Genomic DNA, 24,848 nt, shown 5'->3' with positions numbered 1-24,848 from the left:
CCGCTGCCGAACCACCAGACTACAGAGCAGCTTTCCCCAGACTCAGAAACTCCTCCTTCAAGGCCAAAAAGATGTAGCAGGATTTAAGATCACCTTAAAATTAACCTTAAATAATTTCTTCTTAAACTATGTTACAGAAAAATGACAAAAAAGTCACTTTGTACCTTAAGTTATTAACAATTATAAATATATTTTTCTGGTCTTTTTTAATTTTTTTATTATTATGTTTTAATAATTTCTCTTTTTCTCTCTCTTATTAATTGCATTCACTTTCCTAGAACTTTTTTTTTAGTTTCCATCATGCAAAGAACAAATATAAAAATATTGTGTAAGTTTATTAGCTGAAATGCGAGATAATCTGCTTGTTTTCGGGGTCTGTGATCTCTGCATGGCCCTGACCAGCTGCTCGTTCTGCTTCTGCCACAGATTCCTGCACCTCTGGCACTCCTTCATCTCCACAACCTACGACTGCGAAACAAAGCGTGTGCAAACAGGCAGCTGCAGAGATACATGTGAAACCAACAGCGAGAGCTGCAGGACGTTCTGCCAGAGCGATAAAAACCCTCCTCCGTGATAAATGAGGAGCGACACTCCAGAGCAGCGTACAGTTTTCATGTTCATGCAGACCTTTCCCCAGAAAAAGAGGGATTTTTCTCCCACTGGGCACAGAACATGTCGACCATCATCCTGCAGGACGTGTTTATATTGGCATTTATCTCCCTCTCCAAAGAAGGCTCAGCGATCTCTAAACCAGGTCAGGGACACCAGCCAGCGCTGAACCACAGACCCAGACTGGTTCAGTTTGATCTAGATTTGGTCTAAAGCTCTTCTGGTGCCCCCCAGAGGCGGCTAAGTTTATCAGCGCTCAGAAACAACACTGAGGATGTGACTTCAGGAGGAGGTGGGGCTGGGAATATTTTCTGAGCAGCTGCAGGCACAGCAGAGGGCGCTGTTTTCAGCCTGAGAGTGATTCACCAGATCATGGACTAAAATATCTTAAATGATCTTTTTTTATTATTATTAAATAATCTTTTATTTTTTATGAAATTATCCTTTTTAAAAATTAAATAATCTTTTATTTTTTATGAAATTATCCTTTTTAAAAATTAAATAATCTTTTATTTTTTATTAAATAATCTTTTATTTTTATATTATATTTTATTATTTTATTTTATTTTATTATTTTTATATATATATAATTTTTTTTAACGTTTGCAGTCTGTTCAATTCTCAAAAACTCTTAAATAAACATTTTATTAAACTCATACATACATTTTACATTTACTTACTTTCTTATTCATGTTATTTGTTGATTTCACTCTTTTCCTCTTATTGTCAATATTTTAAGGTAAGGTGTCTCCTTAACAAAAGAGGAAGTGAGTATAAATTTGAAACCAGGCCTAAATTGTTGGTAATTACAGTGTGAAAGTGTTAATGTTTCAAAATAATTGCTGTCAATATTTAGTTTGCATGTGTCGTCACTTAAAATGCGATCAGAAAGAGGGCATGATGCTTCTCTGTGGCCTAAAGATGAGATGAATTCACTGAGTTTAAATTTAATGAAGTTTGTTTTATTGACAAAGTATTAAATATGAGCCTACATCACGTAATGGCTCATCAGCAGCAGCTCCTGACCCAAACCAAGCTGTCTAAGAGGACGAGGAAAAACTCCCCAAAATCCTCCAAGGAAGATGGGAAGGAACGTCGGGAAAGGCAATTCGAAGAGAGATCCCCTCTCCTCGGACGGCTGGGATTGCTACAGGATCTGCAAAACACAAATGTCCAATATAATAAGTAGAATAACATTATTGCAACAGTCAATTTTCATCCGCTATCCGAGGCCGCGTCGCAGGGGCAGCAGGCTGAGCAAAGTACTCCAGAGGTCTCGCTTCTCAGCAACACTTTCCAGCTCGAGGCGTTCCCAGGCCGGATGAGATATATAATCCTTCCAGCGTGTTACGGGACGGCCCCGGGGCCTCCGAACAGTTGGACGTGCCCAGAACCCCTCCAACGAGAGGCGCCCAGGAGGATCCTGATCAGATTCCCCATCCACCTCAACTGACCCCTTTTTGATGCGAAGTAGCAGCGGCTGTAATCCGAGCTCCCTCCAGAAGACTGAGCTTCTCACCCAAAATCTAAAGCTGAACCCAGAAACCCTGCACAGGAAACTTTCGACCGCTTCCAACTGCAATCTCATTGTTTCATGACCATAGGCGAGAGTCGAAATAGAGATGGACTGGAAAATCAAAAGCTTTGCCTTCCAGCTCGGCTCCACCTTTACCACGACAGTCCGGCACGCCTGCATCACTGCGGACGCCGAACCAAACTGCCTGTCCATCTCACGCTCCGTCGTACCCTCACTCATGAACAAGTCGCTGAGATATTTGAATTCCTTCGCTTGGGCCAGAGAGGGCGATCTACTGCTTTCCGGCTGAGAATCATTGCGTCAGACTTGGAGGTGCTGACTCTCATCCCGACCGCTTTGCACTCGGCTGCAAACCTCCCCCGTGCATGCTGGAGGTCACCGTATGAAGAAGCCAACAGAACCGCATCATCCGCAAAGAGCAAAAATGCAATTCTGAGGTCACCAAATCGGACCCCTTCCTCCCCCCGGTTGTGCCTTGGGATCCTGTCCGGACATTACGTTTTTTTTTTTTGTCTACTAGCCCGGAGCCTGGGTGAGAGGTTCACCCCAAACAGGTCGCCAGACTATCACAGACACACAGGGACAGACAACCATTCACACTCACATTCAAACCAAATCAGACTCAACAATCAACCTGCATGTCTTTAAATTGTGGGAGGAAACCGGAGAACCCGGAGAAAACCCACCGCGACTCAGGGAGAACATGCAAACTCCGCACAGAAGGGCCCCAGCCGGCTGCCGGGTTCGAAACCTGGAACCCTCTTGCTGTGAGGCAACAGCGCTAATCACTGCGCCGCCGTGCCGCCTACATCATGTCCAATAACATCCCAAACAGAATCGGTGACAAGGAACAACCACGGCGGAGGTCAACACCCACGGGAAACATGTTCGACTTTGTGCCGAGTACACAGACACAGCTCTCACTTTGGATAAACAAGGACCGGATGTCTCATCACAATAACCCCTGTACCCACTGTCCCCCTGCAGGACCCCCCAGGGGACACGGTCGTAAGCTTTCTTTCAGTCAAAACACACGTAGACTGGATGGGCAAACTCCCAAAATTCCTCCAGAATTCCCGCAAGGATTAAGAGTCGGTCCGCTGCTCTACGGCCAGGATGGAGTCCTTTCCAGCACCCTGGAATAAACGTTCCCAGGGAGGCTGAGCAGTGTGTTAACTGGGACACACCCTCCAGTCCCCATTTTCAACAATGGGAACCACCACCCCGGTCTGCCACTCCACAGGCACCGTACGCGACCTCCACGTCACGCCAAGACGGCCAAACAACATCCACAGCCGGCAGCATCTCAGGGCGGATCTCATCCACAGCTGGCATCGTGCTGCAGAGGAGCTTTCTGACTTCCTAATTTTATCAGCCTAGTAAAATATATCGTGCAGCGGGAGCTCACGTCCTTGTTCCTGTCAAAGGGAGTGCAGCATTACTTAAATCGTGACATTTAGTATAAGTGCTGATTGCATGATGTGACTTTCTGTTGGGCTTGGGCGGTATTACGGTATACGAGGGTATGGGAAATTCCGATGGCAGGATTTTTAATACCGTCAAAAACACGCACGCTCATCTTTCCATTAATCTAATACTAGAGAGAACGGCGGCCAACGCAGTGCAAGTTAAGAAAACATGCAAATAGACAAAACACAAGCAAATTAAGAAGATATCTTCACCAGTTAGAAGACACATGCATCTCGACAATGTGCTGATAATACCAAAACACACGAAGAAAACGCTACAGTACATCAAAACATGTTAATAAAATACTGCAAATGCAGCAACACATTAAGAAAACACTACAATACATCACAATACAACATATTAATACAACACTGCAATACATCACAATACATCACATTAATAAATCACTGCAAATACCACCACACACATTAATAAAACATGGTGCATTACATGACAACACGTGACGTGTTTCTTGAGGACACAGTATTGATGCACACATCCAAACGCGCTTGTTTTGGGGGCATTTCTCATGACTTCACTGGAGTCAGTTATCCGTCAATAGTGTTGGATAATTAGCTAAAATGTAAGTGTTTTCAATGCAGTAAATCCGGCCCCCACCCAAAAAAAGATGGTCAGACTATCTGCCACCTTGTTTTGTGGTTTGTGTATATGTTAGGTATTATGGTAAGACTGCATGAATAAAAGCTTTGTTCCAGTGAATCACATTTATTCATATATTTGACAGATTGACTGACTTGTTGAGTGATTCACCTGAATTGAGCTAATAATGCCTATCATATACGCAAACCACTTCTTTTTCGGAGTAGATGGCTTGACTGCAGTAAAAAAATGAAACTAAAAAAATACATTAATAAATAAAAACTTTTACAGCTCATTTTCTAAAACACTGACTAACAGCTGACTCCAGTGATATCATCCACAAACAACAAGTGTGTATGGATGTGTGCGTCACTGCTAAGCATCCTCTGGAAACACTTTCACTGTGTGTAATTTGTGTTGTTTTCTTAATGTGTTGTGGTATTTTTAGGGCATTCGTCAAATGCTGCATGTGTCTTCAAATTGATAAAGTTTTCTTACGGTCACCGTAATTAACCTAATAGTAGAGAGGCTGTAATGAGGGTGTATTTTATGTGGTGCACATCACGTGCTACTAGAGGTCAACAGGCAGCTGAGTTAGTTTTATCTTTTTCTCTAAAATTAGAATAAAGTTAACAAAGCAGTTAAGCTAGTCTTAGTTTGGAGACTTGAATTTAGGGGAATAAATCTTTGTTGCCATTTTGCGAGCTTATTAATTAACGGAAAAAAACTACGAGGTACGCAGCAAAGTCACTGGTGGGGTGGGATGGCACCGCACACAAATACTATCATATACCATATACATGGTGAAATTAGGAAGGTATGAAAAGAAAAATAGATACAGCCCAAGCCCAGAGTGTGTGTGTGTGTGTGTGTGTGTGTGTGTGTGTGTGTGTGTGTGTGTGTGTGGTGCGGGTTATCTTAGCCACGGGTGATACTGGAGCTCCTCCAGGGTGATGCGCTGCAGGAAGTTCTCCGTCAAACATGTCCTCAAGAAATCCTGGCAATCTAGAGAGACAGACAATAAAAGGTGAAGTTGATCCATCGCAGAGACCTAAAATGTACAGATTCATGTCTGCTCGTGTGTGTGTGTGTGTGTGTGCGTGTGCGTGTGTGTGTGTTTGTGTGTGTTTGTGTGTGTTTTACATACCTTCTGACAGCCTCTTGCTGATCCTCAGTCGTTTTCGGAGGAAGCTCATTGTCTCAAATCCGGCTCTGTGCAACATTTCAAACAGTACCACTCCCAGCTGCCACACGTTGGTAGGGCCGGCCGTGTAGGCAAAATATTTGTACCACTCCGGAGGGGTGTGAGCAGAGGTACCTAGAATACACAGATTTACAAAAAAAGATGGGATGAGGTGAAGCTCACATCACGTAAATGATCACATCACTGATAGAAAAGCTAGTGAACAGCTGGAGTAGAAGATAGATATCTTACCGTAAAAGAGGCGATGACGTGAATTTTTCTTGGTAAAACAGCTCAGGCCGAAGTCGATGATGCGAACCCGGGGAACGTCCGAGCCGGTCTCAATCAGGACATTTTCCAACTTGATGTCGCGGTGAAAAATGCACTTATCATCAAGTACAATTACCGCATTTATGAGCTGTTTCAGTATGATCTGCGAGACAAAAACAGTTTTTGTTAATGATTGAGATTCTGGGTTAGCTGCTGCAATTACAGCGATTACAAGACAAAGTTTCTAAAATAATCTTTCAAGCACACAGGCACTGAAATAGTCAAAAGATTTTCTAATAACGTCACCATGTTCCCACATTTCAACAACTGCTTTGGTAAGTACCAAGGAAAAAATGCTTAAAAACCACACACACAACCACCAGGATCCTCCAATGGCTTACCTTTGCTTCCTCCTCCCGTAGGGAGCCCCCGCGGTCACTGATGTACTGGTACAGGTCTTCGGAGGGAATTGGTCTCTCCAGCACCAAGATGAGCTCCTGGTCCAGATCGTACCAGTCCAGTAGAGAAATGGGGGCCGATTCCCCCGCTGATCCCTTTGGTCCGGCCGCAAGTTCCAACATAACGGCGACCTCCACAGAGAGCTTCTGTCCGCTGGCGTCCTGAAACATCATAACAAAGAGGCGGATGAAGACGAGAGAACTATTTCATTTATCCAGAACACACTCAGTCACAGGGCTCATTCTTACGCTCGGCACAAGGCGATCTGTATCCAGATCTGCTTAATACATCCATGGTTACGACTCACCCTCAAGGGGTAATACTGCGATTACACAACTATTACCAAGAAAATAAAATACATTATCAAAATGTGTTCATGTTTTGGGGCAATTACCTCTCAAGATAAAAAAGCTTTTAGATAGCTACTGCGGAAAGTATGTCGAACCTTAGTAACAACGTGCAACGGACACGATTTCTAGTCCCTCCAGCTAACTTGAACTTGTGCTTTTTATAGATAGTGGGGTTTCCCAAAATGAATAAATATACAAGGTATGAACACAAAAACGCTGAGCTTGTTCAGTCTTGTTTTGGCTAAGATATCTGATTTTAAAAAATCCAAGTACAGATTTAGCTGCATCTGCAAACTTCACATGTATTTCTAAGCAACTAGCCACCGTGTCACAGCACAGCTGATGGAGGACGACAAACGTTTCCAAAAACTCAAGAGAAAGGTAAAGTCTAAACATCAAAATTAATGAGTTTAAAGTTTACACCATGCATGAGTTAGCTGCTACCTTTTATTATTTCAGCTGAATTTCTTTACATCTGTGTAATCTATATCCATTAATACTGCTCTGAAACGCTCCTCGTCCCCTGCCTGATAAATGTACTCTGATCGTAGAATTTCTGCAGGTGCAGTGATAAAGAAATGGCGGACTACTATTTTTAGTGATTAGAAAGGTGTGCCGACATGCTGCATCCAGCACATTATAAATGTCTTGTGGACCAATCAGATTGCTTGGTCGGAACTACTTGTTGTGTATAAGGTGTTGCTCACTTACCTTGTGTTTGCAGAAAACTTTATCTTTTGGGACGTGCTTGATGGCAACCTACAATACACAAACAGAACAATGGTCAGCACTTACTGAACAAACTGGGCTTTTTTTGTGTGTGTGTGTGTGTGTGTGTGTGTGTGTGTGTGTGTGTGTGTGTGTGTAAGAGATTGTGTGAATAATACTTACTGGTAAATTGTCTGATTTGCGATAGCCAGCAAAAACACATCCGCATCCTCCTTGGCCCAGGTGACCCTGTTGCTCGTATTTAGCTTCAAATTCTGTTAAACAGAAACAAACACAGATTTTGTTTCAGTAAATTTGTGAGAAACATCAATTTACACTAAACAAAAAATCCAAACCCTGCATAGCGTTGCGATATCTAACATGGGAATATAGTGTCAATACACGGACCCCAGGTATATATGTAACCAGTTGCTTTTTCCGTTCATAATTTATCATTTTTCTGCAATGTAAATGATGAAAGTGAGAAACTTTGATATTTTATCTTAATAGATAAAACAGGAAATAACAGATTTTTCTTTTGGGGACATAAACTACTGTTGGAAAAAGGTAATAAATTGTAATATATATAGTATCACAATACTGAGCATATTGCAAAATGTTTAAAATCGTGATAACTGTGGCATAAGTATCCTGATAATATCGTATGGTGGGGCTTCTCGTGATTTCCACCCCTAATACTTACCTGCTCCGGCCTCCTTTAGCAGATCATCCTGAATCTTTTCCTTCGTCTCGTCCTTGGTCTGCTCTTGATCCGGGCGCTTCTTCCTCTTCTTGGTCAGTCCTTCGCCGGCTGCCCTCCTCTTCGCGCCTCTCCTGGTCACATCCTCCGCAGATGTGTCGCAGCTCCCTACAGATGACAAAAAACCCTAAACGTCAGCTTGTTGACAGTCAAAAGAGTGAACGTGGACGATAAGTCGTCCCAACAAAATTACATAACAGTCCGTCAATCTCAACATTACTGGACTATTTCCATTTTCTGCTTCTTTATACTTCTAAATCTCTAATATTCACAAGGACTGTTGTACCTTTTTTCATACCTTTGGTTACTTTACAGATTAAAAACACAAAATATAACCAACAAATAAAGTATGATATATTGTTATTGACAAAAATGTATTAATTCCTTGGTGAAATTGACAACCTACCCAGAAATACACTAAAAAACAAAGCTATTACATCATAGCAAGTTTGTTTTACTTTAACTGAATTTTAAATGCAGAACTATTTCTTGAAACAGCGTATTTCTAGATCGTGGTTTTGCTACTTTTATTTGAGTCAGAGGTCTGAATTTTTCCACCATTAGTTGGGTTTCCATTACAGATTTGCGCAAAACTCACGCAATATTTTCCAAATGTCAATATAACACAATTGTGAGGTGACTGTGCTTCCACTGAGTGATATAACGTGACTTCTCCTCTGGCGATAACATTCAAAGAATCATGGCGATGGATGCCCAGAACATCAACAATTTGAGGATTAATGGAAACCCGCCTGGTGTCTGAACCTCATGTTCAGTAAACTGATGGTGATATATGTTCCCAACAGTAGTGTCACTTGATAAGCCTACCTCTTTCAGAATCTGCTGAGGGAGACGCAGTCTCTTCATTTCTTATTTGGTCCAGTCGCCTCTTTACGAGCTTTTTTTTGGGTCCCTCTCCGTCTTCTCTAACTCTTCTCTTCACTCCTCTGACCCTGACATCCTCCTCAGATGTGCTTGGCTGTTCAGGTTCAGGGAGTCTTAACCTTTTCCTGAGAGTTACCCGTTCAGGTTCATTCTGAGTCTCCTGTTTGGTCTCCTCTTGGTCCGGGCTCTTCTTCATTTTCTTGTTCTGTCCTTCATCATCAGCGGCTGCCCTCTTCTTAGTGCCTTTGCGGGTCACATCCTCCTCAGATGTGCTTGGGTGTTGAAGTTCAGGGAGTCTTAACATTTTCGCAAGGGTTACCTGTTTAGGACTGGACTTCCTTTTTAGCAGCCTGGTCCTGACAGGACGACCCCTGTTCTTGGTCTCACGTTTGGTCTCCTCTTGGTCCGGGCTCTTCTTCATCTTCTTGTTCGGTCCTTCATCATCGGCGGCTGCCCTCCTCTTAGCGCCTCTCCTGGTCACATCCTCCTCAGATGTGCTTGGCTGTTCAGGTTCAGGAAGTCTTAACCTTTTCCCGAGGGTAACCCGTTCAGGACTGGCCTTCCTTTTCAGCAGCCTGGTCATGACAGGATGACCCTTGTTCTTGGTCTCCTGTTTGGTCTCCTGTTTGGTCTCCTCTTGGTCCGGGCTCTTCTTCATCTTCTTTGTCAGTCCTTCATCATCGGCGGCTGCCCTCTTCCGGGTCACATCCTCCTCAGATGTGCTTGGGTGTTGAAGTTCAGGGAGTCTTAACATTTTCGCAAGGGTTACCTGTTTAGAACTGGACTTCCTTTTTAGCAGCCTGGTCCTGACAGGACGACCCCTGTTCTTGGTCTTACGTTTGGTCTCCTCTTGGTCCGGGCTCTTCTTCATCTTCTTGTTCGGTCCTTCATCATCGGCGGCTGCCCTCCTCTTAGCGCCTCTCCTGGTCACATCCTCCTCAGATGTGCTTGGCTGTTCAGGTTCAGGGAGTCTTAACCTTTTCCCGAGGGTAACCCGTTCAGGACTGGCCTTCCTTTTCAGCAGCTTGGTCCTGGCAGGACGACCCTTGTCCTTTGATGACTCTTTGTTTTGGTCCAACATGCTGCTATCACGCTCTAAAAATGAGAAACAGTTGAACGTCAGTTTGTTGTGAACTATAGTCACTAACCGTATAAATTTGTGTTTTATCATCTCAAAGTACTCAGATTACAGATAGAAAAATAGCTCAACAGCAACAATCAGAGATCCAGCTCAAGGTACTAACTCTGAATTACTCATTACCTCAAAATGTGGGTCATTAAAGGAATACTTCACCCAAAACACGACCATTTGTAAATCACTTAGTCATGTCGTGTTTCCTTGAATTTAAAACAAGCTTTTTTCTCGCCTCCATGGAAAATGGCAAACATTGATTTACTGGGGACCACATTTAACAACAGACGAACTATATCAAAACATCCATTTACAAACTCTCACACAACTCATGCTGTATAATCCAAGTCTCATAGATCCAGTCGTATGCTCCGTACTTCCCAAACACATGCATGTTTGCTAAAACCTCAGTGTTTAAATCTGAGCTGAAAGGTAAACTTATGCTCTTTCCAAAGCCAGACTACAATTCTAACATTTTTTTGTAGCCAAAGTGCATGTGTTTGGGAAGTACGGAGCATACAAGTGGAGAAAGGAGACTTGGATCATACTGCAGTTGTGTTTGTTAACAGATGCTATTGTAAAGTTTTACTGTTATTAAACATGGCTACCAATGAGTCAATAAATTAATTACCAGAGGCATGCAAGAAAGCAAATTTTACTTAACAAATTCGCAGCAACACGACACAACTTACTGATAAAGAAATAGTCATTTTGACAGAGAAGTATTCCTCTAACATGAGTGACTGCAGGTTTTTGTCTGGATTTCTTACCTTGATTTTTCCTGAGGGCTGGAGATCCACGAGTCTTCTTTGGAGAGTCTTCGTGCATCGTAATGTTAAATTATTTTCAATGCAGTAACTGAAGAGTGATCAATAAATCTACCTCCTACCTTCCCGTGTGTCTTCGAGAAAGTCTCAGAGAGTTCTGAGCTCTGATGAGCGGAACACGGAACACGGTGACATCAGGTTTGTGACATCACAAAGAAGTGTTCCGGAATACGCATAAACCGCAGTGGAGGTAATCTTAAAGGGCTCTGCTGTCCACAATAAATTCTGTTTATTTTTGAAAATTATTGTTATTATCTTTACTTTGTATTAATATTATAAAGTAATTAAATCACATCTCAAAATATTTATGCAATGCAAGCATACATACATAAACACATATACATCTATATACAAAAATACACATACGTACTGTGCAAAGATCTTAGGCCACCATAGATTTTATGTACATAATATATACATTTATTGCTTAGTCTCTTTATGAAGACACAAAAATGTACAATGTTTTAAAACAGCAAAAAATGACTTATTCTGACTGAAGTCAATATTTAGTGAGAAATGTGGAATCATACCTACATAACATAAGATAGCTCAAACAATCAATATTTGATGACAGTTCTTGGATGTTAGGATGTTTCTAGGGTTTTGGGACATTTCGGGGATTTTAGGACATTTTCATAATTTAAGGACATGTCTAGGAATTTAGGACATTTTCAGGGTTTTAGGACATTTCTAGGATTTTACAACATTTCTGAGATTTTAGGACATTTCTGGTCTATTACGACATTTCTTGGATTTTAGGATGTTTTTTAAGATTTTAGGAAATTTTAAGGATTTAAGGACATTTGGGGTCTTAGCGAGGACCTCTGGGGGATGTGGGGGATCCTCCACCGGCACTTTTTTTTGATAAACAAGCTCTATTTTGATGCTGTTTTAATCACTCTATGTATACTAAAAGTATGAATAACTTTATTTGTATTGTAAATTAGAAAATGGGAGGCCAGATTTGCCCCGCGGGTTGTTGAGCATCACTGCCACAGTGCATAAAAAGGCACAAAATTGAGCTTTTTTATCAAAAAGCTTTGGATTAAAAACATGAAACAGTTCAGCATACACGCATAAAGAATATATTATATTACCCACCAACATCTCTTACAGTTTAAAGCAGTCTAGAACCGGCCCTGCTTAAAACGATAATGATCTCTGCCCTCCGGTTTTGCAGCCTCTGAATTTAAACTGTAATCATCCGATCAATAAAGACAACAGACAGGACACACTGATCAAGCACTGATCTCCTGCTGCTTGTTTGGAGTTTTGTTGGACTCAGTATAAAGCCCGGTGAACCTCACCCCACCCACAACACCGGACACAAAGTTGGCCTCTATGCACTTTGGTATTATTGTATTATTATTCTAAATATGATCAAAAAAGCAATAAAAGTGCTGCTTGCCTGTATGTCTGTTATTACTGTGACATTCCTGAGGGTGGCAGCAGGAACCATTTAACCACATGTTTGCTAGTGTGAGTCATTCATTCTAGTTGATGTTTTACAGCAAGACTTTTATGAAACAGTATTAAACACAAGAGGCACCACACTGATTCCAGGCTAATGGCGTCATGGAGAATTCAGACTTTATCTTCTGCTCAATTCATCTGCTACTTTTTACTACAGCTTACAGTATATGCAGTGACTGCGCAGTGATGTCATCTTCATGACATTAAGTAGCAAATATATATATATATATATAAATGAGTCCATTGATAAATATATTAATTTAACCTCGCTGAACACGGGCTCGCATACAGCTGCTTCTGCCTTTGTGTTATGTGACAGTGTTGACTTTTAAATGCGTCACACGATAACACAAACAAAATAACTATTCTAATCTACTATTCATTTCTTCTGCCGTTAACGTTTTGCCTTCTTCCCATGTTTTCAAAATAAATTAAGCCAGTTTGGTTATTAAAGGGTTACCTTTCTTTTTTTTCTATGAAAAACATTTTATTTTCAGGTCAAAATTATTAACATTTTTGGGTCATTTCTTCTGTCATTGCTTGTTGCCTTCTCTCTACATATTTCAAGCCACTTTGCTCAATTTTTAGGGGTTAACTTTATTTCTTTTTCTAAAATAATTTTTCAGGTTAAAATTATAATAATTTTGGGTCACATCCCCTTCTCCTCATGTTTTTGAAAGAAATCAAGACAATTTCCTCAGTTTGTAAAGGGTTAACTTTCCTTTTGGCTTTCTTTTTTTAAATTATTATTATTTTCAAGTTAAAAATTATCAAAACTTTTGGGTCATTTCTTCTGTCCTTGCTCTTTGCCTTGATATCAAGCCAATTTGCCAGTTTTTACAGGGTTAACTTTCTTTTTGTTTTTCTTTTCCTTTTGAACATATATTTTTTTTTTGTTCTGTTGATCTTCCCTCATTCCCAGTTTGCTCAGTTTTTAAATTTTTAACTTTCCTTATCAAAAATTTGGGGTAATTTCCTCTGTCGTTGTTAATTGCATCTTTCCCATGTTTTTGAAAGAAATCAAGCCAGTTTGCGCAGTTTTTAAAGGGTCAACTTTCTTTTTGTTTTTGTTTTCTTTTTTATAATTTTTTTGGTCAAAATTAGTCAAAAAATATTGTGAGTCATTTGTTCTGTCAGTGCCTTTTTTCTGCGTTTTTGACATAAATCAAGCCAATTTGCTCACTTCTTTAAGGGTTAACTCTTTTTTTTCTTTTCCAAACAAAAAAAAAAATCATGTCAAAAATCTTAAAAATTTTGGCTCGTTGCTCAGTGCCTCGTTTCCATGTTTTTGACAGAAATCAGCCCACTCTGCTGAGGTGTCAAAGGGTTCATTATCAGCAGAACAAAGTGCGAGTACTGAGTAAAACACACAGCTGTGCGTGTTTGAACAGACAGCAGCGCAGAAACGGGAGCCGCGCCGCGCACTCTACAGCGCAGCGGTGATGAGACCGCAGCGGAATGCCAGAGGAGGTTCACGGAGTTGCCTCCAGTCCCTTAGGTACCGGAGAGCGGAGGAGGGGGAGGCAGGAGGAGGAGAGGAGTGATGAGGAGCATGAGGTCTGAGCAGGGGGAGGAATAGGTGGAGGTGTGTGTGGGGAGATTCAAGCTGCGCATCTGTGCTCTCAGCATTGAGGGTCCCTGCCGGGGCTGTCTATGGGTGTCGGCGGGCCGCGGTCCGCGCCGGGTGGACTGGCAGCGGGGCGGCTCCGGACTGTGGCGCAGGTCTGGACGCAGTGACAGAGAAACACCAATTTTTTTTTAGCCGTCACAGTGAAGCAGCATGCCGGCGATCACTCACACCGAGCGCGGGGTGTGAGGACGGAGGAGGAGGAGGAGGAGGAGGGGGGAGAGGCTATGGACACGCAGGGGGACGACTCGCTGCTGGAGAACCGGACGGAGCACGGGCCGGAGCCGAGCCAGGGGGCAGCGCGCCCCGCGTGGGCAGTCACGGCGCTGGCCAGCGTGCTGATCTTCACCACGGTGGTGGACATCCTGGGGAACCTGCTGGTGATCGTGTCCGTGCTGAGGAACCGCAAACTCAGGAATGCGGGTAAGACAGCTATTGTTACACGGGCTGTGCGTGCGTTTGCGCGTGTTTTTGCGTGCGTGTGTGTGTGTGTGTGTGTGTGTGTGTGTGTGTGTGTGTGTACACAACAGAGTGAGACAGAAAAGCATGCAGCTCGGATCTGCGATGAAATGACATCTAGAGGTGATCCGCGCTTTCTTCATATCGACCACAGATCACGACAATCGAATAACCGTCAGTGTGCTCGCAGTGTTCAGCCAGGAGAAAAACAGCTGACATCACACACACACACACACACACACACACACACACACATATATATTGAAAAATGCGTTGTTAATGAGCAGAGAATGAATGAATGAGATTGCATGTGTGTGTGTGTGTGTGTGTGTGTGTATCCTGCAGAAATGAATGAGTTTTGGTTCATTCTCAGCGTGTCACTGCTTTACTGAATGAGCTGTTGGCATCAGTCCGCCTCATTCATCACTGTCTCTGCAAACTTGTCAGTCAAATGGATCCATTTCTGCCTCAGCGGAGCGAAGCCTTCAGCAGACTGATGGCTTCAACCACAATAAGTGTGGTTGATTATTTTCGTGTTCACACCGAGCATTTAAAACCAGGTTCACGCAGCTTTTTAACCCTTTGAAACCTGAGCAAATTCGCTTTTGTCTTAAAAGTACCCCAAAAATAACATTAGTAAAAAGTTAAAGGAAAATAGCTTCAAAATTGGTATGAAAATGCTAGTTTTCTTGATAATCCTTTCTTTTTTTCCAGTGATTTTTTTAAACTACTTTTCAGATTTTTTCCTATCACCTTTTCCTATTTTCTTGCAATTTGAGCATATCTTAAGCCAAATTCCTGATTGCCTGTTTCCTAAAATAACTGCAGGATGCCGGCAACAGCTGCCAGCAGTCGCCTGTAATTTTACAGGAACATTTGCTACAGCATAGATTTAGCACTTCATGGTCCGTCCTGAAAATGCTCCAGGAATATGTGAGTTTTTACAGTTAAGTCGAGTTTTCATACAAGTTATACACGGTGAGTCGTGAAAGCTGATTCTGATATATTTTGGAGAGATTTTAGATCAGAACATGAGCTTATACTCAAATAAGGCGATTTGGTGTTTTCCCTCCACAGGGCTTTGAAACAGTATTTAGGAAGGACAAAATCTACTCTACTCTAAAATTTTGTTTGACAATTGCATACAAATGGCAAAAAATCTAAGAGTAATAATAATGAGATAAGATGCAGAAATGAGAAGACAGGTGAAAAAGAGATAAACATGATAAAATCATATGAAGAAAGTAAATACAGAAAAAAACAAATTAATAAATATAAATTATGCATATCCATGCATTATAATATTAAAAAATACATTTTTGGTGGCGAGTCAAACCTGTTTGGGGTGGGGTTGTGGGGAGATTTGGATTTTATGACCCCAGAAATATTTAGAAAATCACTTCAACCTGCAACACTAACTTGCACACAGAACAAACAACATCACAAACGCTTGTGTGCTTCTGCAGCTCCAGCAGTGGCAAAGAAATCTAAAATTATTCTGAGAGCGTTGCTAAGGAAAGTTAAGGTGCATAAAAATATTCTTAGTAAATTTCATATTATGCCAAATTAGGTCCTTAAGGACCAGTGTGTATGATTTAGGGGGATATATTGGTAGAAATGGAATATAAAATAGTCTGTTTTCTGTAGTGAATAAATCACCTGAGATTAACGGCGTTTTTGTTGCCTCAGAATGAGCCGTTTATGTCTACATAGGGACCAGGTCCTGGTCTGTGGAGACCACCATAATGTTTCTACAGAAGCCCAGAACAGACACACCAAACACTGCCCGTGTTTCCATCACAGATTTCTGCAAAACTTTAGCAATATTTTCGAAATGTCGATAAAACATTATTGCGAGATAACTGAGTTTCCACTGAGTGATGTTCTGTGACTCCTCCTCCCACAATAACATCCCAGTAACCATGGCGATGGATGTTCAAAACATCAGCAGCTTTATTTCTATTGCAGCCACCGCACTAGCCGTCATTATTTCTAAGGCCACGTAGGCGTGTTATGGAGCCATGATGGAAAGGCGGGAAGTGGCAGCGGCCACATATGAGGGATTTCTGGGAGCTGATAGTCCATGATTTCAAAGATTCAAATCTTCCGGACGATCTGCTTAAATTTTGAAGAGTTATGTGATGCAATAACAGCTCTTGTAGCTCCTGCTGCATCATGAGGGAGCCAGTTCCTACTGGTGCCGTCTGGCTGTATTCCCAAAAGTCGCCGCCCATGCCATTCAGCCCTTTTTCTAGCTGGACGCAGAAGGTGGCTTTTGGCGTCAAACTTGTACACCAAAAGCACTGACAGAGCGGCGCTATTTGATGATTGCGGAGTGAGAACAGGCTGGAGGGACACCAAGCAGATTAGGATAACATCTTAAACAATATTTTACGGTAATCTGGTGAGTAGTTGTGGAGAAATCTGCAGACGGACCTGCGTTGCCCTGCCTGGGCCACGCCTAAAGGGTTCCAGTGCTTTAGATGTCCTAATGACAAATGCCAGAGTAGATACAGAAAGAGTTACGTCCTCCTGTTTCATCCAAATCATGTGCTTGTGAGAGCTTTGTGGCAGACTGACAGAAATGCCGGCAGAACCTCTCCGGCGGCCTCTCCCTCCACATCTGACGGCAGCAGATAAAGAGTCTGATTTATCTGCGTGCTCGCCCTGTGAGGCATCCACCACACATATCGCTAACGTGCTAGATATGTCACGTTAAACTGAAGAGGGCTCGAACAGATGATGGCTGACAGGTGTACTAGTATCTGTACTAGTATGTGTACTAGTATGACAGCCTTTGTCATTACAATGACATTGGCGTGCCCTTTATATTTGATTACGTAAGTAATAAGAACCAAGTGCAGCAGCATTGGATGTGGATTTGTAAATGTCATACTTGATCTACGAAACAGCAATCACAAAAACAATTTCATTGAAAGGTCTGTGTGACAGCTGTTCAGCAGCTTTGTATCAGCACATTATCTCACTTATGACTGTTGAAATGAGAAAGTCTCATATGCTGAGGATTGTGACATTACTGAACGCTGCTAAATAAACGCCGGTGAGATTATTCAAAGAAGTTCAAAAGGGTCAGGAACATTTTGATTTTGGCCTCAGGGAACCCAAGTCACCAAAACCTTTCTTAATATTATTAGCAATAAAACTTTAGTAGTAGTAGCAGTAGTAGTAGTATTTTTGCAAATAAAATTCTTTCAGGGAGTTGAAATGCTCAAAAACTCATGAAACTCTGCACACTCATCAGGACTGGTGAAACATTTGATATTTTATGGGTCTTGGGCTTGTGACTCAACAAATGGCTCTGTTGCACCGCAACAGTAGCTCCTGCAGTTGGTTTCATCTACATTTACGAAAATTGGTAAGAATATGCAACATGCCGAGACATTCAGAAAAGTCTCTTGAAGCCTAGCCCTTACCCAACAGGAAGTGAGACATTTGGAAATTAATGTGAAATTTTGGTGTATTTTTTGCTATTGACAAAAAAACACCATAATTACATATATATAAACCTTTAGTGTTTCTGCCTGTAAAACATCCAAACTTTCCACTGCTGTAATATCTTATTTTTAAAGGGTTTTTAACAATTATGTAACGATGATATTTACAGTAAATAAATACAATTACAGCAACGTTAGATAGAAGAGAGTATAAAATGTGATGAAGTATGAGTATAGCATAAATAGAAAATAAAACACAATCAGTTATTAACCAGCAGAGAGACAATGGAGACGGGAGTACTGTGAGTGTCCTGAGTGTGCAGACGCTCTGTGGAAACTGGGTGTGTAGGTGTCTGCGTTTTTGGGGAGGGGGGGCACAGCTGGCAGGTCAGACTGATGTCACAGACAGTCGTCTCCACTGCTGCTGTTCAGTCTGAAAGCAGGAGAGCGGTGGGCACAGATGAGCCTGAAGCGCTCTGTTTTGTATCTGCTTGGGGGGATCTGGTGGCTGACTGCGCCGCCCATCTGCCGCCATACGCAGGGTGAGGGGGGTCATCTGGGAAGAGCTAGTCCTTCATCTTCTTCTCTGCCGCCCAAACCAGACTGTCCAGTTTCCGCTCGGCCACTGAGCTGGCCTCCCTCGCCGGCGTGTTTAGTCTGCTGGCTCAGCCCCTGTTCAGTCCGAACTCATCAGGTCTGTCAGTGCTTTGAGTGTACGAGCGTGGCGCCAAGAGCCACTTTCCTCGACCAACCAGAATGTGTTTGGACGGCATCAGATTAAAAAGACCTGTGGCGTTGTTATCATACGCCGGCGTACGGCCAGAGGGCACCAGGCGTGTCCACATGTGCATTCCTATGAAACGCTGAAGAAAAGGTAATAACGCTGCCGATAAACACGAAATATGAGGTGCCCTTACAGGGCGGACGGGTGGGGAGGTGGATGGGTCCCACGAACAGCTGACTTTGGTGTGGGAGTCTGGAGTTTGCGTCCCGTGTGGATGTGTGTTTGTGTTTTTCTACACATCACCATGTGTCTCTCTTGCCTGAACCGAACCGTCTGTGACTGCGTTGCACATAATCATCTCTGGCAGATAATTAAATACAATATCAGAATCTCAAATACTCCGAAATGCGTCTTATAGGCTCTCCACTCATACTCTGCATAGTGTTGCCAAAAAAGTAATCAGACTGCCAGTTTGTTGGCTTCCTCATCCTTTCTGGATGGGATTAGTTTTACAGTTGAAATTGGAATAATGTAATTGTTACTCAGACATGTCTCTACTGACCAAATCTGCAATGTAAGTAATTATTACCGTGGCAAACGACGCCGCCGCCGCCTCTTTGACAAACTGTAAAATGGTCAGTAAAAATAACTCCAGGTGGAATTAGTTCCATTTGACTTGACATCCTTGAGATTTGTTGGCATAATTCTGCAGGGGCCCGTACGGCTTCACAAACCGTGTCATTGTGGATCCTCTGCTTAAATTGCACTTGAAAGAGGCTGAACCGAATCAGCCGCAGACTCGCGAGCGTGTCCCTGTGGTGAGTTTGCTCCCGTGGCCATGCTGCATTTAGTGACTGTAAGATGTGTGGACCATTCTCCGTGTGATGACCACACATAAATAAAGAAGATTCATCGTCTCATGTTGGTACTTTTGGAGACTGCTCATACTATATTATACTACAGCTGTGCCCAAAGAAAGCTTTAGATTCCCCAAAACTCGTTGACTTTATATTCCTACACAACAGAATACAGTAAAAACTAGTTATCGATGGTGATGGTTAGGATTTCAAGACATTTCTTGGATATTTGGATGTTTCTAGGATCTAAAGACTTTTCGAGGATTTTCAGACATTTCTAGGCTGTTTTGATTCTCTGCTGCCACTTTCTCTCAAAAAAAAGCTCTTTTGCGATGCTGTTTTTTTACACTCTGGTGTGACGGACGGGTTTTTGTGTTCTGGACCCCAAATGGCTGAGACAGACACGAGGAAAAGTTTGGTATTAATACTTTTACTTTAGTTTAATTTTTACTGTTTTTATCTTTGCTAATCCTTGACTATTGTTTTAATAATATAAGACAATCATAATATTTCACTCTATTTGTTGTTTCTTCTGGTTTTAGATTTTAGTTTCCTATTTTATTGTTGCTTTACTGGGACCTTAGTGCGCAGTTTTGTTCCCTCTCCTCGTCTTTTTGAATGACAATAAACCTTCCTGAATATTGAATACTTCTTCCAACAGTGGAAAAAAATATCCTATTGAGTCTCTCAGAGTCAGGCTCATCCTCGATGACTTTTTTTCCAGTTTTCATCAGTGCGGCATTAAGCTTGATGGATCTTCCACAGGTGTTGTTTGTACCTGCCTGACACCAGAGCAGATGTTGAGGCGTGGCTTGACAGTCGACTGGCGAGATGAAGTTCGGGGCTGTCTAAAAAAAGTGCATAAACTGGGCCAAGGGAGCATTTCAGATTCTTGTCAGTTTTCTCATATTTATCCATTATCCATCAATTACCTATCAATTAACTGTTCAAAATCCAGAGGCACACAGACAGACAACCATTAATATTTACATAAAAACTAACAATTTAGAGTCACCTATTAACCTGCATGTCTTTGGACTGTGGGACAAAGCCGGCGAACCCAAAGAAAACCCACTTTGACACAAGGAACCTGCAAAATGTAAAATCGGCCAGCGGGTTCAAACCTAGAACTCTCTCGCTGTGAATCGACAGCATTCGCATACAGACTTTACGGCAGCTGCGAGCGAATTTGAATACAAACAAGCGGCCGCCTGACCGGTAAGGTCACTGTGTGGTTTCTAACTGCGTCAGGCTGTCAACATGAGGTGACACTCAACTTAAGGCCCGCAGGCCAAATCTGGCCCCCAGTGGAGTGACAGGTGACCCCTCCGGCCATTTTCTGATTCATAATAAAAAAAATAAAGGAAGGTGAAGGTGCCAGAGGGCATAAAACAGCATCAGAATAGTTTTTATATCAAAAAAGGGCCAGTGGAGGATCCCCGAACTCCTCTGACAAAGGACCCACCTACGCACTGAATGCACTAAAATCGTAGAAATGCATTTAAATTCTAGAAATGTTCTAAAATGTGAGAAAGGTTAAAAATCCTAGAACCGTCCTAAAATCCCAGGAACATACGAACATCCTAGAAATTTCCTAAAATCCAAGAAACATACCAATATTCAAGAAATATTCAAAAATCAAAAAAATGTGCTAAAATTCTAGAAACATCCTAAATCCGAAGAATGTACGAAAATCCAAGAAATGTCGTAAAATCTTAAAAATGTCCTAAAATGCCCCAAATGCCCTAAAATCCTAGGAACATACTTAAATCTTTGAAATGTTTTAAAATGTAAAAAAACATCATACATTTCTAGAAATATCCTAAAATGTGAGACACATCCTAAAATGTGAGACACATCCTAAAATCCTAGAAATGTCCTAAAATCCAAGAAGCATCCTAATATTCAAGAAATATTCAAAAATCAAAAAAATGTGCTAAAATTCTAGAACCATCCAAAATCCGAAGAATGTACGAAAATCCAAGAAATGTCGTAAAATCTTGAAAATGTCCTAAAATGCCCCAAATACCCTAAAATCCTAGGAACATACTTAAATCCTGGAAATGTCTTAAAATGTAAAAACCATCATACATTTCTAGAAATATCCTAAAATGTGAGAGACATCCTAAAATCCTAGAACCATCCTAAAATCTGAGAAATGTCCTGAAATCCTAGAAACATGTATGGGGCTGCAGTGACTGGCCCCTGGCCTCCTGTCATTTTGCAAAAGTGGCCCCCAAACAAAGCATGTTGAGAATCCCTAATCTATGAGTACATGCAAAGCCTCATTTATAGTACACACACACGCACACACACACACACACACACACACACACACACACACACACACTGAAAATATGAGTCACTAACACCCTTGTGCACTCTAATCACTTTCAGCGCTTTATGGCAAACTGACATGCACATGAAGACGTTCACCTCTCCAAAAAACAATGGGAAATATTATAGAGCAAATTCATACAAAACCTGCTCTTAAACACAATGAAATTAAAAGGACATATAAAGACATCTTTAAAGTAACTACTATTTATCCGTACCTTTATGATAAGTGGCGTATTAGACGTTGAAGACATCGTTTATCAGACACAGCGAACGATGTAAGCAGCTGCTCTGCAGCGCGTCATTTCATTCTCCTACACTTTTAACGCACAGAGTTCAAGTTCAACCCACAGAGAGCTCCTGTGTGATTCACAGCTGAGTGATCCTTCAACAGTCGGCCGAACGTTTCACCGGAGATCAGTGCCAACAATATTCACTAAGTGTTTGCAGTGCGGCTCCAACACATTATCAGGGTCAGGAGCAGGGCGGTGACATCCCTGGACGCCTCTAAATCAGGACCCATTTGCTCTAGTCCTACATCTGCGTCCTCATCCAAGAAAGAGTGCACGTCCTCTCTTTGCTTAATTTATGGCCTAAATCAGAAACTGTTAATGCCAATAATCAAAATCAATACGCATAGAGCTGTGGATGAATATCATAATGCGGAAGACATGAATTGTTGCTTTTTCTTTGGAAAATGTGACACAGCCGAGGTTGTTTCCGTTATCGAGTTCTCACCGAGGAGCTCACCGAGCACCTTACAAGTGCAAACATATTTACATTCATTGTTAAATTCAGCTGGAGTTTAACTGGTGTAGGAAGCTTTGGCAATGCAGCAAAACATTAGCCCATTAACCCTTTAACGCCTGCACCGTCATCAGTCTTCTTGTGCTGCAATTAGACGCTTTTCAAACGCATTTTAACCTCTGAAACCTGAGAAAATTGGTTTGATTTCTCTCAAAACAGGAAAAAACATAATTAGCAACTTGGCAAGAAATATCCTGCCAACTGCAGAAAAATAGAAAATAAATAAATGAAAAGTCGAGGGTGAGTGGAAATAATAAAAATGTACCGAATATCTATAATCCTCTTAATGATATTCTTAAAATGATGTTACAGAAAGAAAGGAAAGAAAAAACAAAATAATTTTAATAAGAAAATAATTTTTGGCACTTTCTTGGGGTTATTTTCTTGCTTTTTGTATGTTTGTTTTTTACTTTACTTTTTCCGTTTTTTCTATTTTCCAGTGATTTTCATGTCACGCCTTATTAATTTCTGGCTAAGTTTCTGCTCGCCACCGCTTAAGTTTCAAAGGCTTAACAATCATTTTGCCAGCTGATCTCAGCTACATACGGTGGCCCTGAAGAGCAAAGCACAGCGCAGGGCTTCCTACACATTTGTTTATTCGTGGATGGCCGCCATAAATAAATCATCCGCCACCTTGAATAGATTTTTGGAACTAGACTGGAGGTAAAATATTACTTCAGTAAGTAAGTTTTAAAGTATCTTATATTCACTGTACTTAAGAATATTCAATATTATACAGTTACTTTTGGTACTAAAGTATTGAAAGTAAAAGTAAAATTTTAAAAAATCATTTAAAAAGAATCGTTTTTCCTTGATTTTTCTACCATGGCTGAGGAGGCTACATAAATGCTTTCCTTTTCCGTTTATAGATTTTTTTTATTTTGCTGCAGCCTAATAATCGATATCGGTCTCAGCCCTGAAAAACCAGTATCAGTCAAGCCCTAATTTCTTTATCATTATGCGTAATGCACACAAACATGCGGCCCACCCTCTTTGATCAACAAGACACAATTATAATATCCTTGCAACAATCAATCAATCAATCAATCCAAAGTACATGTGGTCTTACTGCTCCGTCTAAAACATAATACTGCCTTCTGTCCCCGACCGCACGGACAAAGTCCGACACAAAAAAAGGTTCCCCTTCTGAAACATAACTCACATTTTTTATAGTCATCCAGCCAAAAGAAATCAATATAAATGGGGCTCATTTTACTGAAAAGCACATCCCCTCTGTCTTCATACAGTAAGTAAGACAGTAAAATAGAAAAAAATGAACCTCACTTTCAGTTTCACCCGACCAACAGTGTCCTTCTCTGCAGCGGCTTTAAACCTGCGAGACTCGAAGGCTCATGCTGAGCATTACTGTGCACACAGGGGCCTGCGTTTACTATCTTTTTTGTTATTTTTACTTTTCATTAAACTTGATATTTTTCTCTCTTTTTTATTTATTTTTTTGAATCAATTATTAGATTTTTTTATCATGTCTCTCATTTCTGTATTTTCTTTTTTCTGTAGATTCTCTAAGGCCTGTTATAATGTTACTATAGTGTATTATTGTGCATTAATGTGTTCATTTTTTGTCAGTTGGTAAAAAAAATAAATAAATAAACATAATTGAACTACTTCTTTTGGGGGTATATGGTTTTGGTACATTACCTTAAAGCAGCACTGTACCATAATGGTGAGAAATGAATAAAAGAGGGGTATTGTCTAAAAAATATAAATAAAATTGAATAAAATATTAATGGAAAACATTCGAGAAAACTATGCATTTAAAATCCAATTTGAAATTGAAAAGAATTACAAATTAACTATTTTCTTAAGTCTGTTTGTCTGAATGTTACCCTCAGACAACATTGCACCACTGTGGAACAGCCCACTGACATAATCTAAGTATTTTTCAGCAAACTTTACATAAACAATTCATTATTTAAGGATGTATTGTACAAGCATAGAAAGCCAAAAATGTGTGTGTTACCTAGAGGCAACACGGTACCGAAGAGGGTTAAAAAGATATTTTAAAAAAAGTTGTTCACTGTCCCCACAGGACAGTCTGTAACTGGATGGTTAGTAGAACAACGGAGGATATTTGTGGTTTGGATCTGGCAGCTCTGTGCAGAGAGACAGACAAAAAAAAGAGATTACCAGAAACAGATAAATCCCTAATCAGCTTTGGTTCATTCTTTTTGCTGACTTTCTTTTTGCATGTGATTTTTTAAGACGGTGCCACAGAAGCTCTGATTTGGGAATAGGACGATGAATAAAAAGCAGGGGTGGTGAGCTCAGGGCCAGTCTGTGTCAGGCTGCTCAGATTTG

General features: G+C 41.2%; 2 protein-coding genes across 2 annotated transcripts in view; one reads left to right on the top strand and one right to left on the bottom strand.

Annotated features, from left to right (window-relative positions):
* Positions 1–1,212: 1,212 nt before the first annotated feature.
* Positions 1,213–10,342, bottom strand: LOC121943365 (uncharacterized). The gene is made up of 8 exons (XM_088078485.1): positions 8,775–10,342; positions 7,890–8,054; positions 7,370–7,461; positions 7,190–7,237; positions 6,071–6,289; positions 5,652–5,832; positions 5,364–5,534; positions 1,213–5,221 (listed from the first exon to the last, which is right to left on the bottom strand). Exons 1-8 carry the CDS (start codon positions 10,000–10,002, stop codon positions 5,130–5,132), a joined length of 2,196 nt encoding a protein of 731 aa, XP_087934611.1. The 5' UTR covers positions 10,003–10,342; the 3' UTR covers positions 1,213–5,129.
* Positions 10,343–11,221: 879 nt separating this feature from the next.
* The window catches only part of LOC121943347 (melatonin receptor type 1B-B-like), a 55,727-nt gene continuing 42,100 nt past the window's right edge, over positions 11,222–24,848 (top strand). Inside the window, exon 1 of the mRNA XM_042486866.2 lies at positions 11,222–14,313. Coding sequence (XP_042342800.1) covers positions 14,118–14,313 — 196 coding nt within the window. The 5' untranslated portion in view covers positions 11,222–14,117. The remainder of the gene's footprint in view (positions 14,314–24,848) is intronic.

This window comes from Plectropomus leopardus, chromosome 6 (genome assembly GCF_026936395.1).
Source record: "Plectropomus leopardus strain MGB_pleo_1.0 chromosome 6, ASM2693639v1, whole genome shotgun sequence".
NCBI lineage: Eukaryota > Metazoa > Chordata > Actinopteri > Perciformes > Serranidae > Plectropomus > Plectropomus leopardus.
This window is presented reverse-complemented; position numbering and strand designations above follow the sequence as displayed.

Coding starts and splice junctions, on each gene's coding strand:
- LOC121943365 (XM_088078485.1), bottom strand. CDS start 10,002: ATGATAAAACACAAATTTATACGGTTAGTGACTATAGTTCACAACAAA. Junction 7,238..7,369: donor GCAAATCAGACAATTTACCA/GTAAGTATTATT, acceptor TGTGTATTGTAG/GTTGCCATCAAGCACGTCCC. Junction 5,222..5,363: donor CAGCAAGAGGCTGTCAGAAG/GTATGTAAAACA, acceptor CTGTCTCTCTAG/ATTGCCAGGATTTCTTGAGG.